Below are 26,552 nucleotides of genomic sequence, written 5' to 3'. Positions count from 1 at the left end.
CACACCAGCCTTTTAAGTCAGGGGATGGCAACGTGCGGCCCATGGGCCGGATCCGGCCCACGAAGACCATTTTACTGGCCCCTGAGCCACGCTGCCCGCTCGGTGAATCCCCCCCACGCTGCGCTAAACTTGCGCAGCACGGGGACTCGCAAGCGGTGCCGGAAATCGCACCTGCACACATGCAGATACCAGAAATCGCTTCTGCACATGCCCAGATGCCCAAAATAGCTTCTGCATAGGCGTGGTTTTCGGCGTCTGGGCATGCACAGAAGCGATTTCCAGCGCTGCAGACATGTGCAGATGCAATTTCTGGCGTCGTGCTGTGCCAGCCCGGCCCACGGACAATCTCTGTTTTAAACAAACAAAGAAATGCTGCTCTGCAAAAAATATTTCTATGGTTAAAATCTCAAAGGAACCTTCCTGAGGTATGTCAACCACATATGTCTATGGCTAAGCCAGTTTTTAAATATATATTCAGCCACCCTTCCCAACGCATAAATAGTCTAGACAAAACACAAGTTCCCCAAAGCAGACAGAAGAAGCATTAAACGCAGAACGCAAAGGAGCTGGGTGGGTTTAATATGCACAACACACCATCTATACAGAATGCAGGCTGGTTACAAACAGAGAAAAACGATACAGCCTTTAGAGTTAATTCAAGTATTTTATTTTGTGTCCCGCACCCCACCCCCAGACCATTTTCTCAAGTGCTTATCAGCAGTCCTGTGTAGTGAGACTAACAGCTTTAAGAACAAAACGGCAATTAGCCTGACATGCCAGGGGAGAGGTGCCAGAACTAAGAAATAATAGTGCAGTAGGCAGGGTCTGCTTATCTCCATTCAACGCAAACGTAGTTTCAAAAATATACAGCAATGTGTGGAATATGTAGGACTGAAACTTGAGTGCTAAGTAGGTGACAGTTTCATAAAACAGGGAAGCCCTTGGGTTCAGACGGTGGGTAAAGTAACATTGAAATCTTCATCTGTCTCAATGCCAACTTCCTCCTGCACAAAGGACAACACAGACTCCTTAAGATGCGGGGCAGGAAAACAGAAGCATCCTATATCCCACCTCTGTGCAGCAGTTGGACTAATGCATTATGGAGGCTCGCCGAGAAAAGCCTGCTCAACCCACTCTTATGAGGCCATGTCATTCAGTGGCAGATGGGTTGGGTTTGTACTCACAAAGAATTGCTTCTTGCTTTTGGGGTAGCCTTCCAGGATCGCGTCAAGGAGCTCTGTTGCCTGTTGAGAGTCAAAGCACACAGTTGGCTACTTGGCCCTTCAACCAAGACAGAATTATACCACAGTGCTGGTAGACAGAAACAAGCCCTCTTGATGGTACAGACAAAAATGACCAAAAAAAGGGATGAGCCTAAATATTTCAGGAGCCACGGCTAAGTTTACAGGTTGTAGCTGGGAGGAACAATGGCAGCAAGCTATTCCGTATTTCTCAACCTCTTGAAGAACACCCTCCTCAGAGTACTTAGTAGTGCAGAATACAACAGTCTGGTATGATTAGAGATGGGAAGCAAAGCTGTCAACCTTCCCTTTTTTTTGCGGGAAATTCCCTTATTCCAGCACCGTTCCCCGCTGCTATCCCAGATTGTTAGATATCCTGTAGACTGTCCCCAGGACAGGTGAGGCTGCTGATCCCTTATTTTGAAATCTGAAAGTTGACAGCTATGATGGGAAGGCCTGGAAAAAAACCGGAAAAAATGGGGGGGGGCAGTCCCGCCCCCCGGTTTTTTCTAGAAATAATGAAAAAAAGGTGTGTGAAATATTCAAACTATATTGAACTGTTTCCCCAATTTTTCTGGGGGTTTTCTAGGCCTTCCCATCTCTAGGTATGATCCTGACTTACCATTCTGGAGACCAGATTCAGAAGTAATGCTGATCCAAACAATGGTTTTGCTCCTGGAAGGAGCAGGGAAGGATCAAATCAGTTGTGATTTTCTAAACGTGCATCAGCACACTTGCAGGATCATGGTTTAGCTTAGTATTATAATGCTGAGCCAATGAGAAATACAGAAGGTCTAAACCTCATATCCATCTTGAAACTAGAAATTCCTCGGCATTCTCTTTTTAAAAACCAGAACCTGTTGTTTTGTTCAGCAGACTACAGTGACTAAAGCTAGAATTAAGATTTAGCTCAAAATACAAAAGAGCCACTTGGACTGTCTGGTATAGTGCTCAGCTACAAACCTCAAAGGAGTTATAAGGAAACAAACAAGAAAATAGTTTTCATAAGCAAATAACTATTCATGTGTGTGGGCATGATCCTCGGCAAGGAAGACATGGTGCAAAACGACATGCAAACCACAGCCCCTCATAGCTCCCACCACAGATTAGCAAGCGTTCAACAGAAAGCACAATCCCAGGAACATCAAACATAATGAGCTAGAATTTTTGAGAATGTTCAGCCTGCAATCCCATTGAACTCATCAGGACCAAGAAACAGAACCAAACAGGCAAACTTACAAAGGAGGAACTGATGAAATCTTTCAATTAAGAGACATCTCTCATTACTTCTGGGGTTCCGATCTCTGGAAAGGGCATCTAGAAACTTCTCCCTCCTAACTTGCAACCCGATTAAACTGGGCAACAAAGTGGATCTGCATTTGAACATTGTAGGGCCTTGCTTTTTTTTTGTTTCTCTAGACTTGCGTAGCACCTATCACATGTGTATAGCATTTTCTATGCACATCTGGATGGATGAAGTTACAGAACCAAACAATTGTTGGCATCCACCTCTCAAGAGAGGGAAAATGGAGTGCACCTATGCGGATGAAGTGAAACTTCCGCATCAGCGGCACCAAAGTAACCCGGGCTCATGGGCAGCCCAGATGACAAGATCCCCCTCTCGACCTTGCTGATGTGGTCCGAAAGAAAACAGAGCATCACATTCAGCACCAGCTTGGCTGCAGGAGTTGCAGGAAGGAGGAGGAAGAAGAAGAAGAGTTTGGATTTGATATCCCGCCTTTCACTCCCTTTAAGGAGTCTCAAAGGGGCTAACAATCTCCTTTCCCTTCCTCCCCCACAACAAACACTCTGTGAGGTGAGTGGGGCTGAGAGACTTCAGAGAAGTGTGACTGGCCCAAGGTCACCCAGCAGCTGCATGTGGAGGAGCGGGGAATCGAACCTGGTTCCCCAGATTACGAGACTACTGCTCTTAACCACTACACCACACTGGAGGCGTACAAGGTGGCGTCCAACCGTCTTAGGGACTCCACTCTGGATTTGTGTGGGGTTTGCTATTTAGCATTTTCTTCTCCTGGAGATACCTTGCAAGGCAGAAGGTTTAGGATCAGAGCTTTCCTTCTCCTAGGTGGGCTACCTTTACAGGTGGATGAGCCCCATCTGCCCCTCACGTCTCTCTGCAGCACGTGCAGAAAACACCTTCTTGACCGTTGAACGCACTACAGTCATGCCTCGGGTTACAGACGTTTCAGGTTGTGTGTTTTCGGGTTGCGCACCGCGCCGAACCCGGAAGTACCAGAATGGGTTACTTCCGGGTTTCAGTGCTCGCGCATGCACAAAACCACTAAATTGTGCTTTGCATGTGCGCAGAAGCACTGAATCACAACCCGTGCGTGCACAGACTGCAGGTTGTGAACGGGCCTCCCGCACAGATCACGTTCGTAACCCGAGCGTCCACTGTATTGGTTTTGTCCGCTCAATCCGCTGGAACCTGTCTTTTCAGGCAGGGGAGGTCCCTAACTCACAGAGGGTTTGAGACCAATTGATCACTCTCGCCTGTTTTAGCCAGCCAGTGAAGCCATTCCTGGCATGTGGCCACTGTCGCACGCTGACATCTTCTAAGAGCCACAGGTAAGTAAAGTAAAGTAAAGTAAAGTAAAGTAAAGTAAAGTAAAGTAAAGTAAAGTAAAGTAAGGTAAGTAAATGGTGGTGACCAAAGGTGGGCACACTACTTCAACATGACATGTACGGGGTGTTAGGGGAGGGGTAGGGGAGGGGTAGGACGCGGGTGGCGCTGTGGGTTAAAGCCTCAGTGCCTAGGGCTTGCCGATCGAAAGGTCGGCGGTTTGGATCCCCGCGGCGGGGTGCGTTCCCGCTGTCCGGTCCCAGCGCCTGCCAACCTAGCAGTTCGAAAGCACTCTCGGGTGCAAGTAGATAAATAGGGATCGCTTACTAGCGGGAAGGTAAACGGCGTTTTCGTGTGCGGCTCTGGCTCGCCAGAGCAGTGATGTCACGCTGGCCACGTGACCCGGAAGTGTCTCCGGACAGCGCTGGCCCCCGGCCTCTTTGAGTGAGATGGGCGCACAACCCTAGAGTCTGTCAAGACTGGCCTGTACGGGCAGGGGTACCTTTACCTTTAGTACCTCTGATCTCAACAATAGTATTTTTAAAATTGCCCTTGGTGCTGTGCGCACCACTTATTCTTTTCATCCTATATGAAGGACAAGTTGCCTTACCATTCTCTTCCGGCGACGCCATTCCCTGCAATACAACTTCTTTTCATTGTACACCTGCAACAAGCAAAAGGAAAGCAATTCTTACACTCAGTCCCCAACAGTATGGCCAGTAACGCAGCCGGCTATGATGTGAGAACCAAAGCCACAACAATTGTGTTGGACGGTGTGTGCACAAGCTTTCTGTGTGGGAAGGAATCCCAGAAATGGCAGGCAGCTGTGCTTTTACAGAGGGGACTGTTCACCTTGTGAGTAAGGACACCCATAGTACAAACATTGCTTTGGTGAAATTCTAAACAAGCCCCGCAGCTAAAAGGTTCCTGAGAACATGTGCTCACTGGTTGCCTTGATTTGATTAAATGCCAGACAACTCCAGACAAATCAACATTTATCCCCATTTGAATGCTCTAGGTACAGGATGAATGCTGGGACTGCCCAGATCCCAGGAAGAGCAATAAATAAATAAATAAATGACAGTATGCATTTTGGAGTTCTCCCATCCTTTGAGGCTAGCTGAAAATTCAGCAGCGCTAGGGGCCCTGCGTATGGCTGGCAGAGATTGGCAGGGCACCCAGAAAGAACTATACCTGTCTGGACCTTGCCAGCCTCCACTATTGGCCTCTCCATTGGCAGCTCCATTACCTTTTCTTTCTCCTCGGGAGTCACATGATTGGCAGCAGATTTAATTCGCTCCAGTTTCTCTGTATAATTGGCACAATCTTTTTTTAACTCTTCAATCTCCTTAACCATCTCTGGGGTTGTCATAGAGCCCTTCAGTTCTTTCAGTTCTGGAATGGAATTGCTAGTTACAACATCTGAGATGGCATCGGTCAGTGGGAAGGACTCTAGGCATTCTGTGTACTATGGCTCAGATACAAACATTTCACAAAGGCTCCATACTGTTCAAGTGCTCAATCGCACATGCACTCACTCAGCAAAGGCTAGCACAGCAGACGGACTGAACCTGCCTGAACACACCTGACTCCATATGGCGACAGTTCTGTTGGAGGGTCTGTACTTTGCAAGACAGTTCCGAAATCTCATTGTCCAGGCCTTTGAGCTCTGAGTCATTCACACTACCAAAGCGATCCTGCAGGACCAAAGACGGGAGGGTTATTAGGATAATAAGACCAATGGAACAGATGATAAAATTGCTACCCTGTCACAAACTCTACTTGCCTGTCCGGCAATTACATTTCACTCATGGAATTTGAGTTTCCTACACAGTTGTCATTGAAAACCTTTTTAATACAGTGGTGCCTCGCAAGACGAAAAGAATCCGTTCCGTGAGTCTCTTCGTCTTGCGGGTTTTTTTGTCTTGCGAAGCAAGCCCATTAGCGGATTAGCGCTATTAGCGGCTATTAAAGGCTTAAGGGATTAGCGGATTAGCTGCTAAAAGGCTATTAGCGGCTTAGATCTGCTGATAAGCGGCTTAGATCAGCTGTTAAGCGGCTTAGCGAACAGCTGTTAAGCGGCTTAGGGGCTTGGGAAAAAGGGGGGGAGGGGGGGGAAACCCCAGGAATCGCAAGACATTTTCGTCTTGCGAAGCAAGCCCATAGCAAATTCGTTTTGCGAAGCACCTCCAAAACGGAAAACCCTTTCGTCTAGCGGGTTTTCCGTCTTGCGAGGCATTCGTCTTGCGGGGCACCACTGTAGTTTGCTTCAGTTACTGGTGTGAGCAAATATTTACTTCCCATGGAACTTGAAAGGCATTTCCCTTACCTGATCTGGAAAATAAATTTTTTGCTTTCCGTACACTTTCTCTTTGATCTTCCCTTGTTGAGCCAACTGTTCTAGTGCCTTCACTACGGCCTAAAGAAACAAGAGAAGGAATGGACTGAGAAAAAAAATAATATTCACAAGATATCTGTGAAGTGGACAGACTGATCTTCTGTATGTGCATCTAAGTATATTTGTCAAGCAACAAAAACTGAAAATTAAAACTTTGAGGACTCTCCTTCCCACAAGATACTTGCACATCGAAGGAGACTTACTAAACATGAATTCTAAAGTCCAGCGTGATACAGTACTTGGCAACTCACATCACTATCTACTAGTAGCCAGGAAAAAATCAGTAAGCTGTGAAAGTGGGAAGAGCTGTAGAGCCCAATATCCTAGGAAGCACAGTGTGAGATTTTTTACAGCCAGCCTCCCATGCTGCAATGTCACTACACTGTATATAATATGATGAGAAACTGCTGCTGTAAGCAAAGCTTAGCTGAATTTATAACTTGTATAGAGAAACAAGTATATATCTTTCAGTCAGTTACCACTCAATGTGCAGCATTGTGAAGTACAAAATATTTGTCAGATTTGCTTAAAATCAAGACAATATCAAACTAGGAATACCCAATACAGTGGTACCTCTGATAAGTACTTAATTCGTTCCTGAGGTCCGTACTTGACCTGAAACTGTTTTTGCCTGAAGCACCACTTTAGCTAATAGGACCTCCCACTGCTGCTGCGCCGCCGGAGCACAATTTCTGTTCTCATCCTGAAGCAAAGTTCTTAACCTGAAGCACTATTTCTGGGTTAGCGGAGTGTGTAACCTGAAGCATATGTAACCTGAAGCGTATGTAACCTGAGGTACCACTGTATAACGGGGGGCCTTTGAAAGGTATACAGAGTGTATACCTTAGCTTTTGAAAGATGTTGTACATATCTATTTTGCACTAATGGTGGATGATACAGCCCCCACACCTTCACCTCTAAGATCTTCTCTCACCGTCTTGCCCAGGCCATGCTCTCGTTGTAAGTTGCCAAAAGCATCCTGAGCACTGTGAGGCCGGTTCTGCTCCTGGAGGTAACGAAGCAGGATGGCAGCTGCACCTTCTCCAGCTCCTTTGGAAACAGAAAGCAGCGGTGTGAATCAATGCGCTCTACGTGGGGCTACCTTTGAAGGTGACCCGGAAACTGCAATTAATCCAGAATGCGGCAGCTAGACCGGTGACTGGGAGTGGCCACCGGGACCACATAACACCGGTTCTGAGAGATCTGCATTGGCTCCCAGTACGTTTCTGAGCACGATTCACAGTGTTGGTGCTGACCTTTAAAGCCCTAAACAGCCTCGGTCCTGTATACCTGAAGGAGCGTCTCCACCCCCATCATTCAGCCCGGACACTGAGATCCAGCGCCGAGGGCCTTCTCGGTAGTGGCGCCCGCCCTGTGGAACGCCCTCCCATCAGATGTCAAAGAGATAAACAACTACCTGACATTCAGAAGGCCTATTAAGGCAGCCTTGTTCAGGGAGGTTTTTAATATTTAACGCTGTACTGTTTTTAACACTTGATTGGGAGCCGCCCAGAGTGGCTGGGGAAACTCAGCCAGATGGGCGGGGTATAAATAATAAATTATTATTATTATTATTATTATTATTATTAGGCAAAAGTTTTCCAATACAGGGACTAGTCTGCTCTCTTTGCAGGGGCTAGATTAGCCTAGAGGCTGCTAGATAATCATAAGATTCTTTATTATTAAAGAAAGAGGAGCATGGGGATGGGGAGAGAAGGCAAAATTTAAGGCAATTCCATCAAGAGTGCAGGCCTTTCTATTGCTGATGACAGGAACTTGGGAAGAACTGTAGTGGGAAAGAATAGTAGGGATCCTTAGTATGGGCCATGTTCATATAGGAAGAAAAAGTGGCGGTTAACAAGCATGTATTGATGCATTCTCCCCCCTCCCCCGGTTTTAATGTGTCAATGTGAGTTTTTCTGTTTCTTTGTTGGCAAGTTGCTTTGGGTTGCCCCCAACTAATAATAAGCACACAGAGAGAGGACCGAGGGCTTCCATTCTTGGTTCAGCCCATCTCAAGGGCCTGCTCCAGCATCACATGAACAGACCCAGATCCTGCGATGATCAGTATACCTGAAGGAGCGTCTCCACCCCCATCGTTCTGCCCGGACGCTGAGGGCCTTCTGGCGGTTCCCTCATTGTGAGAAGCAAAGCTACAGGGAACCAGGCAGAGGGCCTTCTTGGCGGTGGTGCCCGCCCTGTGGAATGCCCTCCCATCAGATGTCAAAGAGATAAACAACTACCTGACATTCAGAAGACATCTTAAGGCACCCCGGTTCAGGGAAGTTTTTAATGTGTGACATCTTAGTGTATTTTTGGTCTTTGTGGAAGCCGCCCAGAATGGCTGGGGAAACCCAGCCAGATGGGTGGGGTACAAATAATAATTTTTAAAAAATTATTTTTATGATCACCATCTGAGGCCCTTCTCTGTGCAACCCCCTTCCTTGAGAGATAAGGAGAGTGGCAACATGAGAACGGGGCCTTTTCAGCGGCAGCTCCCCTTTTGCGGGACACTCTCTCTGGGTAGGCTTGCCGGACGTCCTCATCGTACATCTTTAGGCGCCGGGTGAAAATGTCCCTGTTTATTCGTTTATTGAATTTATATACCGCCCTATACCCGGAGGTCTCACAACCTCCTCCTCATAACCAGCCCTTTGGCTGATTAAAGGAGGGTGTTATGGGTTTGCTTTTGTTCCTTTGTTATGTATTTCGATTTCCTTTGTTGTTGTTGTTTTATTTATTTACTTATCATTATTATTAGTTGGTAAGGCGCCCTGCGGCCCTCAGATTAAGGACGGTATAGAAATGAAATGAATAATAATAATAATAGTAATAATAATAGCGATAGTAATCGCCACGCAGCCTCTGCGGCCTTCCAGAAAACGGGAGAATTGGCGCCTGAAGGAAGGCAAGAAGCAGGTAACAGGTCTCCGGACACACTGCCAGAAGAGGCCCGGATCCGGACTACGCGGGCGAGGGAGGCCTGCGGCGAGAGGCCCGGCCGTTGCCTAGCAACGCCAAGGACCGGAGGGAAGGCCCGAGCCGCGGCCTAGAGGCGGCGACGCGCACGCACGCTCGCGCTCATTCTCTCCACCCCCTCCGCCTTCCCCTCGACCCCACACGTTCTCCCCGCCCGCACTGCCTTACCTGCAGCTCCCTCCCGGGTTTTCCCTGCTCCGCTCATCCTGGCCACGGCGGAGACCCCCCGACCGGAAAAACCCGGAAGCGGAAGCTTGCCGCTAAGAGGGCGGGAAGGCGGGCGCAGTGGAAACCATAGAGCTAGATCTGTGGGTGGATAGGCCCTGCCAGGCTTCCGGGAGCGCGTTCGGGTCAGGAGAGGAAGGGCGCCCTGGAAAACACAGAGCTATAATGGTAGAGGGATAAGCACGGTCTGGCTTCCGGGCTAAACAAGGAGAAATGCAGTTTTTGCGGGGGAGATGCAGCTGGTGGCCTCGGCAAGGAATCGGGAAACCCGCCTGCTCGCAAAAGGGCAGCCACGGAGACAAGGAAGTTCAGGCTCTTCAGGGAGTTGATGCTACCATTTCAAAAGGAGTTTAAAATGATTTACAAGGCTGGGCTGCACTGATTCCTGTAGACTTTAATAAATTCTGGCAGCATTGGGAATATTATTCTAACTTGCACGAAAGTAACCATTTGATCGATGGCAAGGCGAGGAGAAAGGCATTTGAAGGGTTGTTTTTTATTTTTTAAAAAAACCCTTTATTAACCAGTACACTTTGCGGTAGTCAGATTGCAAGTGCGGCCAAGACTTATTCCAAAACCTGCCACCTTACTCGTTGCAGATGGCATTTTGTTAAACCTTTTCCTGACCTGTAATATTGGGCCCTGATTAATGCGTGTGAACCCCCTGAATCTGTTTTATTTACTTTGATGTTGTCATACCGTTCTATTGATTCATCGCCTGCACTTTTGTTATAATGAATAGTTTTTAATATTGTTCATAGTGTAAGTACTGCTTAGATTTCAAAAAAATGAAGTTGTTTTGAAAGGCTTTTAAAATAAATAAATATACCCGTTTTGTGTGGGTTAGCAGAACCAAACAAAACCTATGCAGGACACTTTAAAAGTACTATGATCAGGTAGGAAGGGGGTGGTCTTGCTGTTCTTTTTTGTGCTGGATATTATGCACCTGTGAAAATTTTCATCATACTTACCTGGCATCACTCCAAACTGAGGCCTGAGTGAAGCCAATCCAACCGTCTTTAGTCCTGGCAAGGTTAGTGGCCCAATAATACTTACTGCTTGATCTGAACCAGGAAAGCCTGCCATTAGCACTCAGTGTAGGCGTAGATAGGGGCAGGGACGCATGCAATGTCCCTGGGCTCCTCTCTGCCTTTGCACTTGTAGCTTCAAGGTCTGCTAAGGGTTTCTAAGCATTTTGAAGCCAGGTTCTCAAGGAGCTTTGCACATCTAAAAATGAGTCCATTAGGGACATTAGAGATAGGGCTTGCATGTGCGCCCATGCCCCATTGAAGTATCTCTGTATTATAAGTGTAGCACTGAAGAAACCAAGAAACCGTGCTTGTCTCAAATTCTTTATTTTGCACCAGTTAGGGCAGAAAGAAACACTCAATAAAAACAAAAAAAAAGTATCATCCCACTACTGATACAGTGGGTAAGGTATGGTTGTTTTATTGCACTAAAATCTTGTTCTAATCCACATAACACAAAACCTAATGAAATAACGTCAGTTTCCCACCTCAAAAGTTATCAGCATCTTATTTTAAAAACTTCTGCAAGATGACAAATTACTCTATAAACTTCCACAATATTGGCTGATTTGTAAACACTAAAAAAGGCAGTTAAACACCATGATATTGCCACACAAATGCTACCAAAACCAAGCTGTTTCAAATATACAAAGCACCACCCTCTTGAGTCTTTTCTGCAAGAATGTGCTATTTAGGCATATAGCATCTACATCACATTACTGCTTGGCCAAGAAAACAATAGGCAGCGTATCACAGAGGTCTTCAGATGCGAAGTCGGGGAAAAATATGTAAAAGCCTAACTACAGAGCCTGAAAGAGGGTGCAAGTTGAGCTGGAACTATGGGAACCAAGAAGGCTAATTGGATATGCAGGTATTCAAGATGATTCAGTTCAGCAGATTCACAAGTTGTGAAAGTAGGCTGGAAACCTTTTAAATAAAACTAAAAGTAAAAGCACAGCATTTATTCAAGTCTCTCTTCAGTCCACAGAGGGTTATCAGAATGGCTTTGCACCAAGAATAATTATTTCTAAGGTACACTCTTCCAATCTTTTTGTACACAAACCCAAAAAGTCTGGATGTGGTGTTCTATAAGGGAAGATATGGATCACCAACTTAATAGCTGCAGCACATAGCTCCACACAGTATGTTCTGTGAAGGTTCTTTGCAGGTCTGAGACACTGGTTAAAATCATACCAGCATTGTTAACAACTTGTGCCGGTTTTACTGAAACAAGGAGAAACAGGTATCAGGGGTCCTGTGAAAATCCACACCAAAGCATTAGCAACATCGAGATGCCATTTGTAAATGGTTTATTCTTGAGGAACACAGCACCATCTTCACAGCAATGCACACAGTGCAACCAAGATATGGGAATTTGGTACCCTAAATCAGTCATCGAGCCAATCTAAATTTGGTCTTCAAATACCTTTAGCCAAAACAATGCTGCTGCCATACTGATTGCAGAGATCCACAGAAATGATGATATAGTCTCATTTTGTATTAACAGAGGCTTTTTCTAATTAAATATTCTGAAGCCGTGATCCCCACTTTTATGCTCTACTTGCAAAACTGCACATATTGTGGGTGAGCAGGCCCTAGGAATCTGGCTTTGCTACTCGTTTTCATCTGTGATCCTAGGCTAAAAGAATTCTGTAGTAGCTATATTGTTTTCTTCAAAAAGAGGGGGCCATCTGAGAGCATAAAACATCCATGAATTCTGAAACAGGTGTCAAATGACAAGTGCATGGACACGTCAGACTGACAGACCCTTTGCCACTACAGCCTGCAGACTGTTTAGTGAGGAAGCATATTCATGGTTCCCGCATAGGTGCTGGCTTTGGTGACTGACAGAGGGTAACTAGGAGCCAAATCTTTTGTTGCTTCTTCCCAAACTTTTATGGTGCGGGGTGGAGGGCATTTTTAGTGCTGGGAACTTCTCTGAAATAGTTAATAGTAAAGTGTGTGTGTGTGACTGTTTGTGTGAGTGTCGAACCCACCAAAATATTATTGCCATTATCATGTGCGAGAAGAGCCAGAATAGAGCTCCAGAAGTTCAAAACATAAGGATTTGGGGTCATTACGTGCAAATGCTTACTGGGGATAGATAGAGGCTGCTTCCTATACCTTGCAGATGTCAGGGTCCCATACACAAACATAACAGATCTGAAGATTTCCTTCTTACAATCAGCAGCTGGGTACAAGTCACTTCCATCACTCAAGAGATTTTAGAACTTGTTCTTTATCTGGCTTTTGAATAAAAGCCAATTCCCGTTGCCTGACTCCTGTTGCATTAAACACAAGCTGAGATCTGTCTTCCAAGGCCCGATTTGGAACGTGCACCACGGCAGCGGGACATTTTGGCTTTGAACCAAGAGTGCAACACACAGCAAGCTAGAAAGGTGAAGGGCATGGCAGGTTCAGCAACAAATATCTTCCGGTTCTGCACCAGAAGGGTTTTGTTCTAAAATTCACACTGTCTTCCAAATTTGCCCAATCAGGCTATACATCAAAGAATGGGGTATTATCCTACTCCTGCACAAGGCTCTCCATCTGTGCTCCATGAGACAGAAGAGCCACAGCAGGGAAGGGAAGACAACTGTTTATTGGCCGCGGGAACTGGATGGATCCATCTGATTCAACTCTGACTGATCCAGCAGTTCGAAGTCATCTCCTTCAGCATCTGTATCGAGCTCTGAGCTGGAGGTCCGGAGGAAGGCCTTGGCACTTTGCTGCCGTCTGCTGCCAGGCACGGAGCCAGACTGGGAGGCTCCCGACAAGGCCAGCTGGATCATTCCCCTGGTTACAAAGCCAGCCAAGTCATCTGTGAGGTTGTGCATTAATGGCAGGTTACCTAGGATATCCGAGGTCACTTCCTCCCGGTCATGAGAAAGTCGCAGCTCTTCCTGGCCTTGGACACGACAGGCAAGGCTTGGTATGCCTATGCTGGTATCATCTTCATCGTCTATGCCTGTCACCTCAGGGTTGATGGAAGGGAAATCTGGAAGATCTCGGGCAAAGGATTCCTCAGGGTCGCTGTGGCCATCAAAGTCTATTGAGAGAGAATTAGTTTGGCAAAAAGTCATTACTTGGTTTCTTTGCCTACCACTAAGTAGCCTAACTTCCTATTGGAAAACAGGCAGTAATTTCTTTAAAACTATATTGTCTTCCCACAGGGATCTATAATGTTGGGGGGAGAGTAAAAAATTAGAGTTATGAAACCTATTCCCAAATACTTGACTGAGCTGCCTCTTCTGCAGAAGAGAGAAAATTTACAAAGCTTCTGTACTGCAGCAGACCTCAGAATTGAATTTGAGGGACCAAGAACTAACTCTATCTGGGTTCTGGCATTCTTAATTGGCAAATGGGTCTTAAAACAATCCGACAGGCAGATGCCTTTCTAACTCTTAACACCAGAAAGCTCTCAATTGAAGGTGCTGAGGACTGAAAGCTCCCATTTCAAAGAATAAAATTCCAGGTTCTGTCACTCAGTGGACCAGTGTACTCAACTTATGCCTGCACCAATCTTTGTCTGCTTCATTCAATGTAAACTACAAGCTTTTTCAAGCAGGACCAAGGCAAACTTTCCATGTTGGAAGGCTGGCTGGTCTCACTTTATCGACATTCTGATATCTTGCTTTTTTTATCCCAACAACCAACAGCTGCAACAGTACGATTAATATGTTATCTGGTAGCAACTATGTTCTTTATAACTTCAATAATAGCTGTCCTCACCTTCAGATCCCTCTGTCAAGGGGGTTTGACCTCGTGAGAGATTAAATGTTCCATTCTCGGTATAGGATACTTCTGCATCAGAGTGCTCCGAATCAGAGATAGCCAGCTCTTTGGCAACTATTGCATCATCCAACTTGAAAAGAAGCAAATGATAAAACAAAAGATCTCAGCAAGGTAACTTTGGGTTACTGGAGAGCACACATACCTCCATAATGCTATTCAACACCACATGGGCCCAGAGACATTCCTCTCAGCAATGGAAATGAGGAACTTGAAAGCCAGAAACTGCCCTCCAGTTCGTCTTTTCCATTCTGGAGGTCTTTACTTCATTTTACAGCCACCTAAGTGTTGCCCATGGGACGCGGGTGGCGCTGTGGGTTAAAGCCTCAGTGCCTAGGGCTTGCCGATCGAAAGGTCGGCGGTTCGAATCCCCGCGGCGGGGTGCGCTCCCGCTGTTCGGTCCCAGCGCCTGCCAACCTAGCAGTTCGAAAGCACTCCCGGGTGCAAGTAGATAAATAGGGACCGCTTACTAGCGGGAAGGTAAACGGCGTTTCCGTGTGCGGCTCTGGCTCGCCAGAGCAGCAATGTCACGCTGGCCACGTGACCCGGAAGTGTCTTCGGACAGCGCTGGCCCCCGGCCTCTTTGAGTGAGATGGGCGCACAACCCTAGAGTCTGTCAAGACTGGCCCGTACGGGCAGGGGTACCTTTACCTTTTAAGTGTTGCCCAAAAATTGTTTTACAAATTTAAAAATGCCTATATCTGCTTCTGAAAGTATGAGATGTAGTTGTAATGAGGGAAATCCAATGCACTATAAAAAAACAATTTTATATTCAAGTTAAGAAGAATAGAGCCAGCAGGAGATGCTTTATCTCAGAAATCAGGCAAGTTTGACCATGAGTAAAAACTCACAGGCCGCCTTGTTGTTAACCCTCCCCCACCCCAATCTTAGCAGCACCCTATCTTAGCGGCGGGTGGCACTGTGGTGTAAACCACAGAGCCTAGACCTTGCTAATCAGAAGGTCGGCGGTTCGAATCCCCGCAACGGGGTGAACTCCCATTGTTCAGTCCCTGCTCCTGCCAAACTAGCAGTTCGAAAGCACGTCCAAGTACAAGTAGATAAATAGGTACCGCTCTGGAGGGGAGGTAAACGGCATTTCCGTGCGCTGCTCTGGTTTGCCAGAAGCGGCTTAGTCATGCTGGCCACATGACCCGGAAGCTGTACGCCGGCTCCCTCGGCCAATAAAGCGAGATGAGCACCACAACCCCAGAGTCGTCCGCGACTGGACCTAATGATCAGCGGTACCTTTACTGCTTAACAAGATCCATGCCCTATTTACCGTGGGACAGAAAGCAGCAAGTTCTTCTTCACTGTCGCTCCCATCAGCACTAGCAGCATGATGGCTCAGCATCTTTTGTCGCACTGCAGAGAAATCAGGGGACAGAATAGCAGTTATAAATGGGAAGGAAACAACTCTGCATGCCCACAAAGAAGCCAAGCAGAAGAAACAGGTGTGATCCGGAGAGAAGACTTTGGGATTGCAAACCAGAGGGTAGGAGGGGCGCCCCAAGAGCTAAAATGCTAACTGACCACTGTGCCCTAATTAGGACTGCAACAATTCCGGACATTCAGACATTCAATTGCTCATCAATTGTGGGAAATGCCCATTCTCTTCCTCCCCCCCCCCTCAAACCCCCACAAACTGTGGTCAGGGATGCGAGGAACATTCTTAGGTAACTACTGATTCATTCAGTGTTTTCACCTGATCTTCTCAGGTTCCTCACATCACCAACAAAAAGAGGTGGCAGACAAGAGGTGGGTGAGTTAGTACAAGACTTACATTGCCTCTCCTTATGTTTGGACATCATGTAGCCATGAACACTGAAGTCCAGCTGCTGCAGAGCTGGCTCCAATTTGGTGTACAGGCGGTGACCGAGCCGGTGGTAAACAGCAAGTGGCCACAGAAGGATGGAAACCACTGCAGGAAGAGGATGATTAATAATAATAATAATAATAATAATAATAATAATAATAATATTTTTTTATTTATATCCCGCCCTCCCCAGCCAAGGCCGGGCTCAGAGCGGCTTACAAGCAATAATAAAAACAAGATGAATGATTACAACTTAAAAACAAAAGTAAAGTACAACATTAAAATAATGGAACATTAAAATATTAAAATGTAGCCTCATTGCAGGAGGAGAAGGAAAAGAAAAAAGAAAGAGAGGGAGGGAATCAAATTGGCTCCCAGCCAAAGGCCAGGCGGAACAACTCTGTCTTACAGGCCCTGCGGAAAGAAATCAGATCCTGCAGGGCCCTGGTCTCATGAGGCAGAGCGTTCCACCAGGCCGGAGCCAGAGTTGAAAAGGCCCTGGCTCTGGTTGAAGCCAATCTAACTTCCTTAGGGCCCGGGACCACTAGGGTGTTGCTATTTATGGACCTTGAGGCTCTCCGTGGGGCATACCGGGAGAGGCGGTCCTGTAGGTATGAGGGTCCTAGACCGCGAAGGGCTTTAAAGGTCAAAAGCAGCACCTTAAATCTGACCCTGTACTCCACTGGGAGCCAGTGCAGCTTGCAAAGCACTGGGTGAATATGCTCCCATGGCAGAGACCCCGTGAGGAGCCTCGCTGCAGCATTCTGTACCCGCTGCAGTTTCTGGGACAGCTTCAAGGGCAGCCCCGCGTAGAGCGAATTACAGTAGTCAAGCCTGGAGATGACCGTCGCATGGATCACTGTGGCCAGGTCGGGGCGGGAAAGGTAAGGGACCAACTGCTTGATGCGGCGAAGGTGGAAAAATGTCGGCTAGATTAGAGGGTTGGTGTTCAATAAACACTCTCAGAAGGCATTTTGGGATACAATATAATAGAACAGAGATATCATGTATTATATCATACATAAAGATCTTATCTAAACGTATAGATATGTTTGTGGTTTTATTGTTTGCTTTGTACTTTCTTCTTTTTTTGTAAACCACTTAATGGACGATTTAAACATTATGTACACATTATGTAATGCAACCGAGTTGGAACAGCTCAGAATAACCTTGTTTGCAAATGCTCTGTACTTTCAAGTGAAAGGCACTTTGTTGCCCAATCCCCGCCCAGCACAGAGATACTCACTTGTTAGATAGGCAAGACAGACACCTGGAATGTACTGGCCCAACACAGCCAAAAATGTGAGGACACCACAAGCCAGAAGGCAGAACTGGAAAACAAAACCCAAAGTTAGTCTCTACCGAATTGAGAAAAGTGAGCAAAGTGGCTCCTACGGCTCAAGACCATACAGACACACTTTGCCTGCTGCCAGAAAGCTCACCGCTTGGGAACAGAGACCAAAACAGAGGAATTCTGCTTGAGAAGCCTTGCATAAGCGTTAGGAGAGGGGGAGGGAGGAACCTCATGAGCCACAGCTGCCTTTGGACCAAGCCCTGGAGTGATTTTGACAGAATCAGGGCAACATTTCTACTTTGGAATGTAGGTGGAAGCAAGACCAGTCTGATGAAAGCTCCATCTAATAGGATGGCTGCAGTATTTTCCATTTTGGCATCCCATTCCTCTTCCTCTTTCTACCTGCCTCTCTACCCTCCAGTTCCCTTCTTTCCTAGTAATGAAAGCACACCTGTACAGAGCACTTTGCGTACACAGTTACAGACGGATTATAAGGTAAAGGGACCCCTGACCATTAGGTCCAGTCGTGGCCGACTCTGGGGTTGCGGCGCTCATCTTGCTTTGCTGGCCGAGGGAGCCGGCGTACAGCTTCCAGGTCATGTGGCCAGCACGACTAAGCCGCTTCTGGAGAACCAGAGCAGAGCACAGAAACGCTGTTTACCTTCCCACCGGAGTGGTACCTATTTATCTACTTGCACTCTGACATGCTTTCGAACTGCTAGGTTGGCAGGAGCAGGGACCAAGCAACGGGAGCTCACCCCGTCGCGGGGATTCGAACCGCCGAGCTTCTCATCGGCAAGTCCTAGGCTCTGTGGTTTAACCCACAGCGCCACCTGCGTCCCTAGACGGATTATACCTCTACATAAATAAAAGAGTAATTCAAACTGCGGCTATTCTTCGTTCTTTGCTCCCCCTTCTCCTCCAACCCATTCCCCGATGGCTAGTATCAATGAGGACTGCTTTTCACCTTGCCCGGATTTTGCCTTTTGAAGCCCAGCAGGTTCCTCATGAAGCTGTCTCCTGTGACCCATCCTTCTGCCAAATAGTGACATAGTTCAGGCACACTCAGCAGTCGGGGGTGGACGTAGCCCCAGCTGGAGGGACAACAAAAACGACATCTTACTTTGCTAATAAAAAATCAAGAAATGAATCCTACTGCAGTTTTAAAATAGCCCTCCTCTCATTCCACCTCATCAAAGCTGCTCAGGGTTCACGTTTCACACACAAGAAACGGACCCTGCGTTTGAACTTCACACCCACCACACTTGCTTAATTTGAGCTCTTTGTAAACCAGCGGCACTCCCAAACACATATCCCACAGATGTAAATGAGATTTTCTCAATTCATTTCAATGGGATATGTGCAGAGGAATATGTCACTGGAGGCAACCTTCTATAGGGCAGACAAGCCACTCACATGTATCCACAATTAGGCTGTTTAAAGGGTGTTAATAAGTACTTAAATCTCCATGTCCTTGGCTGTGCACTCAAAGAGATTAAGGAACAGTGAAGGGGTTAGGTTTCCGCAGCTTTTCAACCCATTTCCCCAGGAAAACTGGGGATTCTAAGAACCCAGTGCATGCAGAGTTCAAGGTCTCAGATTTATGTAGCCTGCAACCTAATCCTAATACGGTTGTACCTTGGTTTACAACCATAATCCGTTCTGGAGGTCCGTTTGTAAACCAAAACAGGTTGTAACCCAAGGTGCGCTTTTGCCAATGAGGCCTCCAAATTATTATTTTTTTTGTAATCCAAAAGAACAACAACAACAAAAACAAGGGTTGTAATCCAGAAAAAGGTTGCAAACCGGGACACGCACTTCCGGGTCTGACGTGTTTGTAATCCAAAACGTATGCAAACCAAGGCATATGCAAACCAAGGTACCACTGTTAATGGTTTACAGCACAATGCTCTACATGTCAACTCAGAATGAAGTCCTATTCACTGCAATAGGACACAGAATTGCAACCTTACTCTGGGACCTAGCAGTAGACTTTCTCCCAAGCAAGCATAGGATCGCAGCCTTAGTTACAAACTATGAGAAGAGGTAGGTAAGCAACAATATTTAGGAGCAAGGGATCTTTCCTTCCATCCAGCCAGCCACTGAAGGGCATTCACTGCTAATAAGGTTTAAATTAACAAAAAGCATTACAGCTAAGCCACACAAGCACATGTAACATGAGACATACTACAAAGAAAAGGATATTTAATTTTTCATACCTTTCATTGTCTAATTCATCAGGTCTTGCTACTAAAACATTAAAGACAGATCAGGATTAGTTGTGAGGGAAATGTCTGGGAAAACGCTTTGCTGCATAATCAAAATACACAGATGACTTGAGAATAATGCATAATTGTTTCCCACTGACAGCCCGCAACTGAAAACATCCTGAACTTAGTATTTTATCCAATTCTGTGCCCCCACTTTTATAAACTCAACTTTTTTATTTATTATGTTTGTAATTTTGTACAAATGCAATTGTACAATTGCAGAAATGGTTTTGTTGCCTTTCGTTTACAAATGCAAACATTTTGTATTTTATTGCACACTGCTATTTTGTTGTTGTTTGTGAAGCAGTTTATAAATCTGCAAATATATTTAAAATGTATTTTAAAAATTAAAACACTGCCCCTCAAGATAGCTTCTTGCAATGCTCTTATTATTATAGCAGCCTGATTTGGGGGCGGGGGGCGGGGCAGGGGCTAGCAGTCAATGATCTGGTTAGCATGTAATGATAAACCTGACCATAAAAAGGTAAAGGTACCCCTGCCCGTACGGGCCAGTCTTGACAGACTCTAGGGTTGTGCGCCCATCTCACTCAAAGAGGCCAAGGGCCAGTGCTGTCCGAAGACACTTCCGGGTCACGTGGCCAGCGTGACATCGCTGCTCTGGCGAGCCAGAGCCGCACACGGAAACGCCGTTTACCTTCCCGCTAGTAAGCGGTCCCTATTTATCTACTTGCACCCAGGGGTGCTTTCGAACTGCTAGGTTGGCAGGCGCTGGGACCGAACAGCCGGAGCGCACCCCGCCGCGGGGATTCGAACCGCTGACCTTTTGATCGGCAAGCCCTAGGCACTGAGGCTTTAACCCACAGCGCCACCCGCGTCCCAACCTGACCATAGCTTAGTGCAAATGTGTGGGTTGCCAGAGAAGATATTACGGTCACTTTGCTCTTCAGTCATTCATGTAATCTGAAATCAAGCTGGTGGTCTGACACAAAAGTAACTCAAGTTCACCCTTGTTTTACAGCTCGTGGTTTATCTGATGGAGACAGACCACAAGCTTGGGTTTGGATGACATACTAAGCCAAACTATGGCTTAGCTCATAGCAGCAGGACTGGAGGAACAAGGACCTCTCCCAAGGACCTGCAGCCTTGCACTAAACCATGATTGCACTAAACTAAACATAATGCTTAGCATTATGTGCAACCTGAACTAAAACTCTTTTAGTTCTTATCTAAGATGATAGTTCTCAAAATGCAAGCAGGCTTTCAATTGGGAATAAGTTTTTTTTAATCAAATATTACCTCAGCTCCAGCATATTAGAGAGAAAAACCATCAGGTTTCAGTCTTCAATGAAGCCTTTAAAACTACTGCTTTAATTTATTCTTCCATCCTTCATGAATACAGCTTTCTATATAATAAACTACTACTATAGTCAACAAATACATTTTTTTACCATGGTTACCTCCCTAAGAAATTATAGTATGGTTTTGTTGAATTGACTTGACTGCTTTCAGACTAAAATATAATTTAAGATATACACCAAGATGTTAGCTCAATGCTCAATTTAATGATGAACTAAAGCCTGGACTGTATGTCTCTATAACCAATAAGAAAAAATATCCCTTTGGAATATGTTTTAACATTGATAAACAAAGGCTTTTTCTGGAGCTAGAGAACAAAGGCAGATCTTTGGAACATCTGAGATCTGGGTAAGTGAACTTGGAAAGCAAAGCTCCTACACATGAACAAGTAGTGAAAATGCAGCAACCTGAAATGCAAATCCCAATTTTCCAAACCACCAGTTTCATTATGGTGGAATTGCTCTTTTCCCTCCCACCATCTGAGCAGCCAGGGTGCCTTTTCGACACTTTCAACTCCTAAACATTTATTTCAACTAGGAAGGCACCCAGTTTACAAGATCTTTGTCAATGACTGTTTTGATTAATGAGACCTGCAATTTCTTGAGATCAGAAATGGGGGTGGGGGAAGAGACCACAGCTGAATTCAAGGGTCAAGTGGGGAAAAACATACCTCTTATTTCAGGCCATATTTTATTCTTCCACTGATCTAAACACACTATTAGTATCAGGGTGAAAGCAACCAAGAATATCAGATGAAGAGACGTCAGAGCAAAAAACCTGAGGGAAAATAAAGCTAGTCAGTACACAATTTTCCTCTAGAAATATTACCGTAAAAGCAAGAGCTGATGTTAGGCCATGGAGCAGGAGAAGCCCAAGATAAATAATTATTGCCTTATGATTGGCAAGAAGAGGTTAGAAAACAACAGGTAAGGAATGGAAGGTATCACAACAGCTCTTTGGAGTATATTTCCATTAGGGTTAAATAATGTGTGAGAGAGGATTTTGTGTGTGTGTGACCTCTATGACATCCACCAGATATCATCCTTTTTCTGATCAATGATCTGAAAACTGATTATTTTAGCTATTCACTCTGTCAATCAAGAAGGAAACTGACATTTATGGCAGCTGCAGCTTATTTATTATCATTATATTGAAATCTTAAGCATATGGGTTGCTATGGACAGGAACTTGTACCTTCTGGCAGAACAATGTTTAAAGAGACAAAGATCAAGGGGAGAAAAATTGTTCGGCCTCAAGTGTCAGGAGTTTGCAGAAAAGCGGGAGAAAGCTTAAAACTGTCTATGGACTACAGAAAGATGGCTGTGTGTGTATATATATTCTCATGTTATTCTTATTTATCTCTTAAGAGTCATTATAAACAAATGAGTATCAACATATCGGGCATTTAGAAAGTATTCAAGTCAGTGGTCACTTTCCACTCAGTTATAACCAGAAGCAAAATCTGCAGTGCTACAAAGCTTATTTAAGATCAATCTACAACTGTAATCGGTGAATAAGAGTTACACCGCTTTCTATAGTCAAAATTATTTTTACCATAAATGTAAACATGTAAATAACTTTGTATCCATGCATACAAAGAACGATTGATTACACTTTTTTCAAACTGAAACACTCAGCAGCCAACACAAGATCCTTGTCATTATGTTTCAACATAGACATAAATTACTATGGATTTTACAGTCTTAATATCTCTGGTAAGCTAAGCCTGAGCCTTGTTGAATGGCTGCAGTCTGTTAAATGTAGCAAGAGTGAATGCCAAGAAGCCTGTTAAGTCAGTGAGAGGCAGAACCACTCAGCACTACACACAAAATGACATGTGAGCTCAGAGGTTCTGTTTTTTTCAGAAGATCTGAAGACTTGCTTGTTCCCTCACTGAATAAGAGCTGTGTGCTTTCTCCGCAACGATTAGTCAAATATAATCAGTATTGTTGGGAAGGAGCTGCATCCAACAGAATCAGAGACAGATGGCTATTTTCAATCATTTAATGAGAAGCAGCCCTTGGGAGAAAGTCACAAGCCATCTGTAGCACTAATGATATAAATGATCAATCTGAGGCATGTAATAAGGGGCTCTTCAATGAGACCCAATTACACACCAGTACTTAGCAAGAAGATACACAGAAGACCTCAGGCTTCAAGAACAATGCCAATCCTTCTTTGGTGTCCTACCTATGGAATTAACACACTTCAGGTCTGTTTTCCAGAATACAAATTACCGTATTTTTCGCTCTACAAGACGCACCTAGTTTTTGGAGGAGGAAAACAAGAAAAAAATATTCTGAATCTCAGAAGCCAGAACAGCAAGAGGGATCGCTGCGCAGCGAAAGCAGCAATCCCTCTTGCTGTTCTGGCTTCTGTGATAGCTGCGCAGCCTGCACTCGCTCCATAAGACGCACACACATTTCCCCTTACTATTTAGGAGGGAAAAAGTGAGTCTTATAGAGCAAAAAATACGGTACTTGGCTGATACAGTACAACCAAAGGAAATGTGTGTGCATTTAAAGCAATCTTGCTGCGGTGAAGGTCATACTGAATGGGGAAGCTTCCCAGGGCTTCACCCAATAACAACAGGTTATCAATAATAGATTATCAAGCATCGGGGGATTTCCCTTTGAGAGCAGGGTAGACCAGGGTTCCCCAGTCACTTGTGCAGTGTGTAACTGCCTGCATTCATCCTCTGTTTTTATGAATTGCAACTGAACATTTTCTTTCCAGAGGTAGGTCAGCAGGTACATTCTTACGCTCATATGAAGGCAGTTCAGGGGACTACACATTTCCTATTGTTTCCTTAAAAGCACTGCTGCAGCCATAGCAGCTTGGTGCTCTGAGAAGCAGTCTATCACAATGAGACACTATTACTCTCTAGAACAGGGAATCAGAAGTCTGTAATCTGGCTTTCCACTTTCTGGAAGCACAGGCAGTGACCACATAAGAGGCAGATTTTGGCTGGTCAAGGACAAAGCTTTGCTCTGCTGGGTTGAGAATCAGTCTAAGAAACTGAAGGGGATTCTATAAAGGGTACCTGAACCTCAGGGAGGGGATCATAGCTTTGCCCATCGATGCTGAGCGAAGCACTAGGAAAGCCTAAGATCCTAATTTTTCCATCCAGTATCCAAACAGCTCCATCAAGTCTCCAGGTGTTCCCAAGTGCAGGATTGGCCAGCACACCCATCACTAGCCCTCATGATTCATAAAAGAGAGCAACTGAACTCTGTCAATTCAGCATGCTCCAACCTGCCTAACAAACCCACATTATAAAACAGATCTAGGCAATGACTTCTGCCGGCAACCTTTTCCCTTGGGTCTAAGTCTCTAAGAGTACACATGAACTTTCTGGCTAGGAAAAAACTAAAGCAAAAATAAGATCACTTCAAATCTCACTTCTGGACACAAAGAAGGCTCTATTCCCATAAATACTTTTATCCCATATACTGTCTTGATGTCAAAACACTAGATGCAAGCTAGCTAGCAAACAGAATTATCTTCACAATGGAGGGGGGAGAGAGGAGCTCTTCCTCAGTCCATTACTTTTTGCTTTTTTAATCAAAACTGACAACAGGCATGTAAACAGGAGGGATTAGCAAGGGCAATAGCATATGGGCCCCAACAACAGGTCAGTTGCTAGAGCATGAGACTCTTGATCTCAGGATCTTGGATTCGAGTCCCACATTGGGCAAAAGATTCCTTCATTGCATGGGAACACCACTGCTGGACTGGTCCCTTTCAATCCTACAATTCTGTGACTTCTACAAATTCTTCAAGAAGCTGCCAACCCCTGGATTGGCGGTAAGAAGGGTGATGGAGTGGTAGTGGCAGCTCACTGAGGCCAGCCCGAGGTTGGTGGCTCAGTGAGAGCCAGTATGGTGTAGTGGTTAAGAGCGGCAGTCACGTAATCTGGGGAACCGGGTTCGCGTCTCCGCTCCTCCAAATGCAGCTGCTGGGTGACCTTGGGCCAGTCACACTTCTTTGAAGTCTCTCAGCCCCGCTCACCTCACAGCGTGTTTGTTGTGGGGAAGGAAGGGAAAGGAGAATGTTAGCCGCTTTGAGACTCCTTAAAGGGAGTGAAAGGCGGGATATCAAATCCAAACTCTTATCCAAACTCTCAGTGCCCCATTCCCCAAATGGACCAGCCTCCAGCAAGTCCCTTTCTTCCTAGCCTCTAGGCCAGGCTCCCTGACAAGAGCTCAGCAAAGCTGCCACATAAGCCATCCTTTTAATCAGAATACCACCATGCTTCATAAAAACATAATGGATATTCCTCTTCAGAGACTCATTTCGTTGGGAGAGTTTAAGCCACCTGTTGTAAGACCTGGTAGTCCCTTGTAGTCTGGGGGGAAAGGTACAGTATAAATAAGCATATAATTGTAATTATAATCAATAACAACCAGGGATAGCTCTGTTGGTAGAGTATGAGCCCCCTAATCTCAGGGCCGTGGGTTTGAGCCCCACCTCGGGCAAAATATTCCTCCATTGCAGGGGGTTGGACTAGATGGCCCCCGGGGTCCCTTCCAACTTTGTGAAAGGAGGCTAAAAGAGTACTTCAAGTCCACTCCATAATAACTTATTACTTTAGGTAGTGCTAATAAACAAACAACAACAACCTGTGACAGCTCAGTCTGAAAAGCAGGAGCTTCTTGATGATGATGATAATAATAATAATGATTTATTGATACCTTGCCATCTGGCTGGGTTAATGCCAGGGTCGTGGGTTCCAGCACCATTTTTTTTGGGGGGGGGGGGGATTCATGCATTGTAGGGGGGTGGGACTAGATGACCCTCAGACCCCAAGCCTGCAATTCTATGACTTTACCCGACACCCCCCGCCAAAACAAAAGCAAAGCCCTGAAAAGGATATTCCCTCATGATATGTTACTTCAGGTAGTGCTCAGAAGCTTCACCCCACGTCAAGCCCGTTTCCCGCCCGCGTCCCCTCGCCTCCTTCATCCCTCCGAGAGGCCCCTTTTTCTGACCCCCCGAGCCCCTCGCACCCGAAGGCGGCGTGAGCTCCGGCCCAGCCCAGCGCGCTCCTCGCCGGCCTCTCCCAGACGAGCGTGGCCTGCAGGGCGCTCAGCGCCGGCTCGTAAGGCCCCAGGCGGCCCTTCAGGTAGGCGCTCAGCGCGCGCACCCGCCGCTCCCGCTCCGACGCCGCCGGGGCCTGGGCGCCGACGCCGCTGAGGGAACCTTCGCCGCTCCGGCCGCCGCCTCCTCCTCCTCCGGCCGCCTCCGCCACTTCGGCCTCCATCCTTCCTCTCTGCCCAGCGTCACCGGGAGACCCGCGGATGGCGGAGGAGGATCATCGTTCTCCGTCACCAACGGACACCGCAGAGGCAAGCGGCACTACCAGAGCCGCCGCCGCCTCCTCCCGCACACTCGCATGGCCGCCCCCATACCGGCGACAACATAGGGCGGCGCCATCTTGCCGTACGGAAAGCGCGCTTCCTGCCGTTTCGGCGCATGCGCGTTGCCAAGGGAAGAAAATATTTATATATATACACCGGATTCATAGGGTGTGAGGAGGTGGTGAAGGCGGGAAGAAGCGTAGCGGGACTGCAAACGGCATTTATTTTATTCTTTATTTTTTTTAAGAAGG

The 26,552-nt window shown here is 46.1% G+C and overlaps 2 protein-coding genes across 3 annotated transcripts; both read right to left on the bottom strand.

Annotated features, from left to right (window-relative positions):
* Nucleotides 1-558: 558 nt before the first annotated feature.
* Nucleotides 559-9,577, bottom strand: PSMC3IP (PSMC3 interacting protein). The gene is made up of 8 exons (XM_083408025.1): nucleotides 9,371-9,577; nucleotides 7,158-7,273; nucleotides 6,155-6,244; nucleotides 5,411-5,522; nucleotides 5,075-5,220; nucleotides 4,436-4,489; nucleotides 1,185-1,244; nucleotides 559-1,004 (listed from the first exon to the last, which is right to left on the bottom strand). Exons 1-8 carry the CDS (start codon nucleotides 9,405-9,407, stop codon nucleotides 948-950), a joined length of 672 nt encoding a protein of 223 aa, XP_083264151.1. The 5' UTR covers nucleotides 9,408-9,577; the 3' UTR covers nucleotides 559-947.
* A 1,189-nt stretch (nucleotides 9,578-10,766) lies between these two features.
* On the bottom strand, nucleotides 10,767-26,552 carry RETREG3 (reticulophagy regulator family member 3). Of its 2 annotated transcripts, none has more exons than XM_083407822.1 (9): nucleotides 25,951-26,552; nucleotides 21,612-21,718; nucleotides 19,574-19,604; nucleotides 18,322-18,448; nucleotides 17,307-17,391; nucleotides 16,028-16,165; nucleotides 15,527-15,609; nucleotides 14,188-14,320; nucleotides 10,767-13,504 (listed from the first exon to the last, which is right to left on the bottom strand). In XM_083407822.1, the coding sequence occupies exons 1-9, from the start codon at nucleotides 26,202-26,204 to the stop codon at nucleotides 13,056-13,058; spliced, it is 1,407 nt and encodes a 468-aa protein (XP_083263948.1). In that variant the 5' UTR covers nucleotides 26,205-26,552; the 3' UTR covers nucleotides 10,767-13,055. The 2 variants fall into 2 exon arrangements, with proteins under 2 accessions (XP_083263948.1, XP_083263949.1); XM_083407823.1 differs by having other exon boundaries at nucleotides 19,574-19,601.

Source organism: Podarcis tiliguerta (assembly GCF_965153285.1).
Source record: "Podarcis tiliguerta genome assembly, chromosome: 13".
NCBI classification, from domain to species: domain Eukaryota; kingdom Metazoa; phylum Chordata; class Lepidosauria; order Squamata; family Lacertidae; genus Podarcis; species Podarcis tiliguerta.
The sequence above is the reverse complement of the archived record's forward strand: the minus strand, read 5'-3'. Positions and strand labels throughout refer to the sequence as shown.

Excerpts from the sequence above, each read along its gene's own strand:
- PSMC3IP (XM_083408025.1), bottom strand. The coding sequence starts at position 9,407 with ATGAGCGGAGCAGGGAAAACCCGGGAGGGAGCTGCAG. Across the intron at positions 6,245-7,157 it reads AGCATGGCCTGGGCAAGACG|GCCGTAGTGAAGGCACTAGA; the intron begins GTGAGAGAAGAT and ends TTGTTTCTTTAG. Across the intron at positions 5,221-5,410 it reads CTGTCGCCATATGGAGTCAG|AACTGAAAGAACTGAAGGGC; the intron begins GTGTGTTCAGGC and ends ATTCCATTCCAG.
- RETREG3 (XM_083407822.1), bottom strand. The coding sequence starts at position 26,204 with ATGGAGGCCGAAGTGGCGGAGGCGGCCGGAGGAGGAGGAGGCGGCGGC. Across the intron at positions 17,392-18,321 it reads AAAGGCAAAATCCGGGCAAG|TTCTGCCTTCTGGCTTGTGG; the intron begins GTGAAAAGCAGT and ends TTTGTTTTCCAG. Across the intron at positions 14,321-15,526 it reads TTGCTGCTTTCTGTCCCACG|TTGGATGATGCAATAGTTGC; the intron begins GTAAATAGGGCA and ends CTTCTTTTCAAG.